The following is a 9775-nucleotide window of genomic DNA, read 5'->3' on the forward strand; positions in this document are numbered from 1 at the left end:
AACAGTTCAACTGCGCGGTCATTCACCGAAGGCCAGAGAGTGTTTGTTCGTGACTACAGCGTCAGACACCCTAAATGGACCCCGGAACTCATCCTTCGCCGGCGCGGCAACGTGCTCTACAAGACTCAAGTTGGACGCGGACCGAGTCCGGCCGACAGAAATGCAGATCCTACCCACAGGACTAAGTGAGTTGAGCCTACAAATGCCTCTGGACACTTTTGATTTCGGCAGCATCCCAGAAAACCAATCAGCCGCTACGTCAGAGGCCCAAGCTGAGCACAGATTACAACCGAGGCGCTGGACAGACAGGACCCACAAGCCAGTGAGGCTATTGCAAGTGAACCCTCGGCTTCGAAGCTACGTCAACAAACTTCAAGGGGGGTGTTAGGCGGAATTCCACACGGACCCCGCTTCACCGCTCGCACTCAGGTGTTAAGCTAGCACTAAGTCCCTCCCCCGTCCACATTTACTCTTTTCTTTACAATAAGACTTTCAAATAAGTCATGGTTGTACGGCAGTGAAGCATCGGTGTTGAACACTGATGTCATGCTGTCGATGATGATGACGTAAGAGACACAGCAAACAAGGTGCGATAAACCTCACTTTCTCTAGATTCTCTCAGATTTTGCCAAACGAACTATCAATGGGTATCCAATCAAGCACAGACGCTTCTGCTGGTTCGCTCAATACAATACCCACCCCAGTATATACAGCTCCACCGGCCTCTGCATCGCCAAAAAAGCGCAGCCGGGGGAGGGGGCAGTCAATTCGATCACAGTATTTGCGTCCTGAATTTCCGACAGACAACATACATCAATGCAAAGGGAATCCAGCATACAAGCAAGAGCCAACTGTCAACCTGCTTGCTTCAGTGTGCGAACATTGAAAGCGGCGCAATTCATACTGCCTTGTGGTTCAAAGAAGTGACCTCAGCCCGCAGGGGAAATACGCTGACTGGGAACCATTGGTCGGGTCTGGTGGGAACATCAGATTAGTAATGTCTAGGTGCGCCAGACGGTCCTAGAAAGAAGTCTCCCGTGTTAGGTGAATTGCTCACGCTTCATAGGTTATGCTGGCTAGGACATGTATCCCGCATGCCAGAAGAAAGTCTGCCTCAAAGCTATGTTTCCCAGCCTTGTGTTGAGTGTGAGCGATCGATAAGTGGACAGTGTATGACCTGCCAACGAAGTATGGTAACACTGACCAGTAAACCTAGTCGAGTCACCAACTGTCGCCTCGCTGGAAGAAGACTCAGAGACTCATCTCAGTAATGGTTAATGAAACTGACAGCGCCACTGACAGTTGATGGCGCTCGTGCATGAAAGATATCGTCTTCAGTGTGTCGCTAGCCAACGTCCTAACAAACTGAACATGTCTTCGCCTCCAAGGCTTGGTTGTATGTCCCAGGCTGTTTCCTTTCCCGGTGATCGAAACAGTAGCATCTGGAACCAATGTGCCCATGGTATAGCTGGTAAATTAAATTGAAATTGTGTTGACTCGGGAGACAACTGGTGAAGACGTTCAACATTACTACGTTTTGAGTTGAACAAACATATCGCCAAGAAATAATAATAATCGGTAAGTTGTAACACCCTTCTGGTACCAAGCTGCCATGCCACCCAAAGGAAGTCCGGGGATCGAAATACTGTCAAGCTGCCCAAACCTAGTCAGAATCAATCGAGATTCAGAGGTTGGATTAGAAAGACGGACCTTCCGGTCAGTAAATTCGCACCAGTGAACCCAGACGTTTGTCTGATGAATTGGGGAATCTCACCTGTGCACTGAAATCTACTATGAATCGACGGAACTTCGCGATGGACAATATGGTCATCGGCTTTCGATAGGTCAGTTATCATCGTCAAAGACAGCAACATCAGTGTCGACACCGACGCTTCACTGTCGTACAACCATAAGGTTCATCTCATATTTAAATCCCTAGAGTGAAAAGAAGAGGAAAAGTCTAGGTGAGGGAGGGGACCTAGAGCTGGTTTACGTCAAGCATTCTGAGGTGCCTACACCTCCAAGCGCACAATCATACAATTTGAAAAGGAACTGACGCAACGGATGCCACTGATATCCATTAACCGCCATTTCTTGCAGTCTCCAGCTGAGCACAGGCGAGGTCACGTTACCTCATTCCACCAACAACGGAACACTTCGTATTCGAAAATAGACTTCGAAGTGTCTAGGGCTGTTGCTGAGGTCGGATGCACAAAAGTTGCAGTTGAGTGTGATGCATGGAGAAAACAGTTGTCAGTTCTACTACTGAGGCTTGCGGAGAAAGTATTCACCTTGGTGTGATGGGGCGGGAGAGAAAATACTTGACTTTAAGATGGGGAGTGTTACCACAGTAGTGGCCCGCCTCAGGTCACAGCAGGTACAAGCAAGGCGAGTCGCGAGCACTAGATGAGGCAAGCAAGAAACAGCCACCATAAGGCCTACTCTCCGACAAGCACTCGGAAGTTTGGGACAAATCGACGGCGGTGAGTTACCGGAATACTAGACATGCTTGTGGATGTCGGTAAATGGGTTCGCATGATACTGGATTGCGCCTTCGAGTCTGTCGTGTCCTGACACTGCCAAGCCCAAGAACGGACAGGACTATATTAAGAGGATATTAGTTGTCCGGTGTGGATAAGATTCAACCTAAGTTTTTGGAAGATATCCGAACATTCAACACCTTCAAGACTTACCGGTAACCTCCGGGATCTTCGTGCCCCAAACTTTTTTTTCTTCCACAGCCTCACCAGCGCCTTCTTTCTCAGATTTATCTTTCGACTGCTGTTTAGGTTCCCCTGAAACATTCAGTGCCAGATTCCCAAGCTGTATTGTCTGTAGATCGATCTCCTTCTCATCGTCTTCGATGGTTTCCCACTCGTCATCCTTCTGAAAGAGTCAAATGTGAACTTTCGAACGTACCACCAGGTTGGCAATCGCCTTTGTATTGTCACTGTTAACGTCTCCTTCTTGGACATGCTGTTTGCTAACCTCCTTTGTAAGTTTCTCAAACAGATCTTGTGGGTTATGTTTCTTAGTTTTCTTTTTGGCTTTTTTGGCGAACAAATCGTCCAGCGTCATGCTCACGTAAAGTTATTTCGAATACCGCGCTCCTTGTCTATGTTGCAAACTCTATCTCAGTTCGCTGCATTGCAGAGACGACTGAACTGCGGTAGACGTAAGCTAACTAATGTTGACTTCCTGATATAACAGTATAACAGTCAAACGTCAGACTGAATGAAATGATGCTTCGTTCTTTAATAGAGGACAGAAAAACGAGCCGGCAAATTTTGATTTACAAAGCTTCGGTTGTCTATCTTCGGCGCTCGGTATTGGATTTGGCAGACGGTTGAGAGCAATCAGATGCATGCATTATAGGATGCAAAAGGTCACACACACGGAGTAAATTTGGAAAACTTAGTTTTCATGGCTTTGCTGACTTTTGCCGCCTAAATGAAAAGTTCAGGAAATCGTTGTGGCGTTTTGTACTTTATTTTGCTTCCATTATAACACTACGTATTTCATCAATTGCATAATCGTTTTTTTGTTTGAATACGAGAAAACTCCAAAGACGCGCACCCGTACAATTTCACAGAATACAAGCGTAGTCACGTGCTTCGACGCTGTCTTCTGTTTTCGCTCGCGCATGCAGCGGCCATTCGCCAGTCTCATGTGCTCAAAACAGTTCAGACCATCTTCGCAATTTATCACATGTGGGAACTGTTCAGAAGAAGACCGTTGGACAACCATAATTGGATCATTCTTTATTCGCTGACCTGGGCCAACGACGAACTATTTTAAAGAGAACAATTGGTAGGGAGTCTGTTCCATCTGACCTCTTTATTACTGTATACCCAACCTAGCGTTATTATTTTTATTTCTTTGCCACACACTCCTGGTAATCTAACTTATTGGGTAGTCAGACCACTACAAAGTTGGTGAGCCCGATTATTTCTAGATATTTTTTGAGAACTTTTCCTCCCAAGTCGTCGTAATTTTTTTCCTTTTGCCTGGTAATTATGGAGGCACAATTTGATTCGGCGGAATTAGTCGAGAATGCGATTAGCATACGTTCATCAGACCATAATCCACGCAGCCGTAGGGTATGGTTTTACCAGGTGGAGGCCGTTTTTATTACCCGACGCATCACTCCCCAAGCCACTCGATTTTCCTATGTTATCCAGCATCTTCCCTGTGATGTAGCAACAGAAGTGGATCTGTTGGAAGATATTCCAAAAAAATACCCATGACGCCCTTCGAGCGGCCGACATCAGTAGGACAGGGAAGTCAGAAAACAAAATGCTACGGGATTTATTCACCACCGCCCAACTTGGTGGCAGATCGCCATCACAACTGCTTCGCCTCATGCGCAGTCTCCTCTGTGGCTAGCAGTGGGAAGCATGGCCCAACTATGGCTCGACAGACCTCCACCCTCCACGTCTCACGTCGTCAGTGCTTTCGTTGAAGACCACAGCTTGGAGCAGTTAGCCCAAATGGAGGATAAGATCCATGAAACTTACCCCGGTGACCCCGTAAGCCCCGTCTCCAGGCGTGCACCCACTACTTCTACAGATTCCAACTCGATCCTTGCTTCCATATCGCAACTACAAGCCAAGTTAGATACTTTGACCGGTCGCCTACAACGGCTAGAGATCAACAAGCATCGACCACGTTCACGATCCCAATAGTTGTCTCCTGCCAGTCCTTCTTGATGCTAGTATCACCAAACTTTCGGTCCTCGGGCACGAAAATGCCAACCGCCTTGTTCCTTCAAGCCGCGTCCCAACACCCCTTTAAACCCCCCGGCCAGTCAGTAACGGCGACGACTGTCTGTGGCCCTCCTCGCACTAGTCGCCTATTCTGCATCACCGATCGTTCAAGTGGTTTACGTTCCCTCGTAGATACGGGAGCTGAAGTTAGTGTGCTACCACATAAGAATCCACTTCCCGATTCTGCTTCTTTCTCCTTACAGGCCTTAACGCATCGCTACATACGGCGAACGTCCCCTCACCCTTGATCTCGGATTGCGACTTGCGTTCAGGTGGACCTTCCTTTTGGCCGACGTCCAAACACCCATCATCGGTGCAGACTTCCTGACCCACTACAACCGATCTGTCGATGTGCGACACAAACGCCCTTTGGACATGCTAACTTCCCTCTCAGTCAACGGAATTAATGCTTCAGCTTCATCCACAGGCCTCCGAGTTATCTTACCGGAGTCACATTTTGCTGACATACTTGGGAATTTTCCAAACCTTACTCATCCATGTCAGTACACCCAACCGGTCGCTCATTCCGTCGTTCGCCACATCCAGACTAGAGGTTCACCTGTCCATACCAACCCCCGCCGACTTCATCCGGATAAGCTAAAAATCGCAAAACACGAGTTCGAACACATGCTGGAACTCAGCATCATCCGCACTTCATCGAGTCATTGGTCATCACCCCTACATTTGATACCCAAGAAGTCTGGAAGTGATTGGAGACCTTGTGGAGATTACCGTCCTCTCAATAACGGTACTATCCCAGACAGGTATCCCCACATATCCACGATTTCGCAAGCACTTTGTGCCGCACAAACATCTCCAAACTCGATCTCGTACGTGCATACTACCACATGCCCATAGCCCCGGATGACTCCTAAAACGGCCTTCACAACACCGTTTGGCATTCTCGAATTTACGCGTATGCCCTTCGGTCTTCGAAATGCAGCTCAGATGTTTCAACGTTTCATGGAGGAGGTTTTACATGGTTTGCCTTTTTGTATACCTATCTTGGCGATGTTTTAATCGCTAGCGCCTCCCCAGCTGAGCATGCAGCTCATCTCAGGGCAGTATTTGAGCGTCTTTCTACTTACAACAAACGTTTAAACATTGACAAGTGCTTATTCGGTGTTACCAGCCTAAATTTTTTCGGCCACCACATTAAACCCACAGGTATTTCACCGTTGCCCGATCGCGTTTTGGCCCTAGAGTCATTTCCCGTACCCACTACTCTCACCCAACTTCGTCGTTTCATCGGTATCACCAACTACTACCGGCGATTCAATCCCCATTTTACAGCTATTTTGCAGCCACTGACTGATTTACTTAGCTGCAAAGAAAAATCTGTTACTTTGTCCCCCGCCGCCTTTACCGCTTATGAAAGAGCCAAGCAAGCCATTGCTCAGGCCATAAAGTTATCTTTCCCCGACACTCATGAAAGCACAAAGCTGATTTCGACAACTGATGCTTCGAACGCTGCTAGCGGTGCAGTACTTCATCAAGTTGTTAGCAACGCCTCTCAACCACTAGCCTTATTCTCGAAAAAGATGCAGGCTGCCCCAACACGTTACGGTACTATTGGTAGTGAATTACTCTAAATTTACCTTGCTGTTCGTCATTTCCGGCAACTGTTAGAAGGTAGATCGTTTACCATTCAAACCGACCATAAGCCACTCACGTATGCTCTTAACGCCAAGCCTGATCGGTATTCACCACGCGAGATACGAAATCTTGACTACATTTCACAGTTCGCTACCGACATTCGGTACACTCCTGGTTCGGACAATGTCGTCGCAGATGCACTGTCGCTTCCTGACACAACGCTCTTCACCCTTCCACCCTTTTGTGACCTAGCCAAGCTAGCGAACCTTCAAAATAGTGAGCCTAATTTTTTGCCCATTCTATCCTTCCCTTCATTTCAAGTCTCTTCGATTCCCTTAACCCTCCAATCCGAAACCATTTTTGTGATATGTCTACCGGCTCAGCTCGCTCAATCGTCCCCGAAGACTTTTGACGCGTTGTTTTCGACCACGTACATGGATTTTCTCATCCAGGAACCAGAGAAACCAGAGAGTTGATTGGCGCACGCTTTGTTTGGCCCCTCATGAATATGGACCTGACATCCTGGGCCAATCAATGCATCGCCTGTCAACGCAGTAAAGTAACTCGTTATACGAACTCACCTATTTGTTCATTTGCTCAATCCACACACGTCCATCTCGACATTGTGGGTCCACTTTCCCCACCTATATCGTTGCCGCGATCGATCGTTTTACACGTTGGCCAGTAGCTGTACCCATTTCGGATACTTCAGTTAAAACGGTTGCCTTTTCATTTTTGCAGCACTGGGTGAGTAATTTTGGCATACCCTCCACCGTTACCGCCGATCGTGGTTCACAATTTCAGTGTAATCTCTTCCGGGAGTTTTCTACACTATTCGGTTTCCATCACATGTCGACTACCGCGTATCACCCCTGTTCCAACGGTCTGGTTGAGCGTTTTCATCGATAACTCAAAGCTGCATTGACTGCTCAAATAAACCCAGCCTCATGATCCTCTTCTTTACCCCTCATTTTGCTTGCTATTCGCTCCACTATTGAGGAGGATCTTCGCTGTTCACCAGCCGAACTAGTATACTGTACAACTTTACGTTTACCCGGTGAACTGGTTTCCCCCTATGGCGCACAGCCCGAGTCACCCGTCACATTCGCCACCCGTTTGAAACAGCATAAGTCCGAACTTCGTGCGACACCGACACACTAGAACAGAACACATCTCAACCCATTATAACACTACGTATTTCATCAATTACATAATCGTGTTCTGTTTGGATGTGAAAAACTACAAAAACGCGCACCTGTGCAATTTCACAGAATACAAGCGTATTCACGTGCTTCGAGTCTCTCTTCTGGTTTTGCTTGCGCTTGCAGCGGTCATTCGCCAGTCTCATGCGCTAACTCTGGTGTCAAAACTTTTCAGACCATCTTTGGAATCTATTGTGTTTTTAAGGAGAACAATTGGTAGGGTCTGTTCCATATGACCTCTTTATTACTGTATGCCCAACCTAGCGTTATTATTTTTATTTCTTTGCCACACGCCATTGGTGATCTAACTTAATGGGTAGCCAAACCACTACATCGTCGACCTGTTAATTGTGGTCAGAACGGCTGATAAAGCGATATCGGGGAAACTGTATGAACTTTAAGGAAGCCACGCTGAAGCTACAGAAAAAGTGGCCCCTCCTACATTGCAGCGGTGTAATGTGTCTATTGATCGTGAAAAGTAAGAATGCATGCGTGTGTGCCGTTCAGTCTATTCGACCTTGGAGTTTTTGTATATTGGAATTACTAACACACCAATACTCACCAGAGTTGTTTTTTTAATACAGAACTAATAAAAAACGAAATCACTCTATCAGTTAAGCCGTTGGCAGAAAATTGTGCAGAACGTTCGATTACGGCACAGCTTACCGCATATTTTTAGATATCATATACCGCTGATAACGGTATTTGACAACAAATTTTTCTCACTTGGATCGTGTGGTCCTGCTGTCGAGTTTCTGGTCCTAATAACAAGCTACTGTTGATACAATACCGGATCTTATTCAGAGAGATTACGCTGGGACACTGAAACGTGCACTAATTTTCGGGATCAGTTATCTAAGTGTCTTAATGAACATATTGGAATACTGGAATAGTTTGAATGCTGATCAGATGTTCCTGACAAGTAGAATACGGGGTGCTAACATTTTTGATAAGAAACATTTGTCGTACTATACGAGCCTCATAAAGGTGACCTGGGGTATGTTCCACAAACGGTTGCCTTGCAAGCCGTCAATGTTTTCCTACTTGCGGCTCGCTATTATGGTGTAGGCGAAGCTCGACGTATTACTTGCACTCAAAAATTCGTCGGCTAAATAATGGTCCTACAAATGGTTGCTTTCGCAAATACGTTCGGAGTGAAAGGTGGCTTTTATGAGTTTGCCGGAGAGAACTCCAGCACCTCAGGTTGCATCACATTTATTTCCGACTCATTTACGTCTTTGCACCTTAAGGTTAGTTCTGCATTGTGGCACTCGTGGGTTTTCTCAGAGTGTTAGTTTAGCCTACGTAGAAGCATAGAATATACTACTGGTATCATACCGCAGTGCGTGCCCCTGTGGGCTTCACAGGGAATGCACCGGTTTCCTCTTCATGTAATATGGTATTGAATGATTTCCTCCCAGGAATTACCGTTGCACGGCGGGAATATTCATGTTTATCAGAATTTCCTTCCAAAGTAAGCGCGCCCTCCACCAGGCTCATCAACACTGGCACTCTCCTACGCTCATCAGGATTTATAGCATCAACTTCATCAGGAATCATTCACTAGTGAATTTGTGATTGGGGTCAAAAATATTTCTTCTGACACCGCGTACATCCCCGGTGCGCAGTGTAGAGTTCTACTTAACAAATGCACCTGTGAATTTACTAGAAAGCTCCTGCACTCGACAAATAAAGCAAGTGATTGCTGTAGCCGCTTTCTCAGAACAAACACAATGTACCGCTATTTACGATAGCGCAGTGGTCTTTTGCATGCTTCGTGAGTAACGGGAGGCCCGCGGCAGTACACTGGACGCGCAGTACTTTCGCAGTACCAGAAAATAAGAATGCAAATAGTTTTCTCATTTACATGAGATTTATCCAGTAGAAAGAAATCACCCTCTTCCCATGAAGATGATAGGAACCATTAATTATTCGGTGCAAGACCTACCCCTTGCATACTGCTGTTTATCACGTTTTCTCAAGGCATTTAGTCACCACTTTCCGTTGTTGTCCTGCGTTTATCCAGTTGTCACAGCTGGGGTTTTCCGACAATTCATCAGGACGGCTGTCGGCTTCTGAAGTGTCATTCCCAAAAGTGGCCACCAAAGAACTACCGACTGACAACACTATATGGCACTCGCAATAATGTCAAAAACTTTTCTGCTATCTAAAATGCAGATATCAATCCAGATTCTGTTTAATCAAGTCCAC

The 9775-nt window shown here is 46.5% G+C and overlaps 2 protein-coding genes across 2 annotated transcripts; both read right to left on the reverse strand.

Annotated features, from left to right (window-relative positions):
- Positions 1-2694: 2694 nt before the first annotated feature.
- T265_15360 (hypothetical protein) lies at positions 2695-3078 on the reverse strand (the record flags this gene model as incomplete). The annotated part of the gene is made up of 2 exons (XM_009177722.1): positions 2695-2886; positions 2920-3078. Coding segments are annotated over 2 exons (351 nt in total), but the record flags the coding sequence as incomplete, so codon positions are not given.
- Positions 3079-8896: 5818 nt separating this feature from the next.
- Positions 8897-9124, reverse strand: T265_11142 (hypothetical protein; the record flags this gene model as incomplete). Its single annotated transcript, XM_009177723.1, has 1 exon — positions 8897-9124. The coding sequence occupies one exon, from the start codon at positions 9122-9124 to the stop codon at positions 8897-8899; it is 228 nt and encodes a 75-aa protein (XP_009175987.1).
- Between the last annotated feature and the right edge of the window lie 651 nt (positions 9125-9775).

This window comes from Opisthorchis viverrini (assembly GCF_000715545.1).
Source record: "Opisthorchis viverrini unplaced genomic scaffold opera_v5_453, whole genome shotgun sequence".
In the NCBI taxonomy this organism is placed as follows: Eukaryota; Metazoa; Platyhelminthes; class Trematoda; order Opisthorchiida; family Opisthorchiidae; genus Opisthorchis; species Opisthorchis viverrini.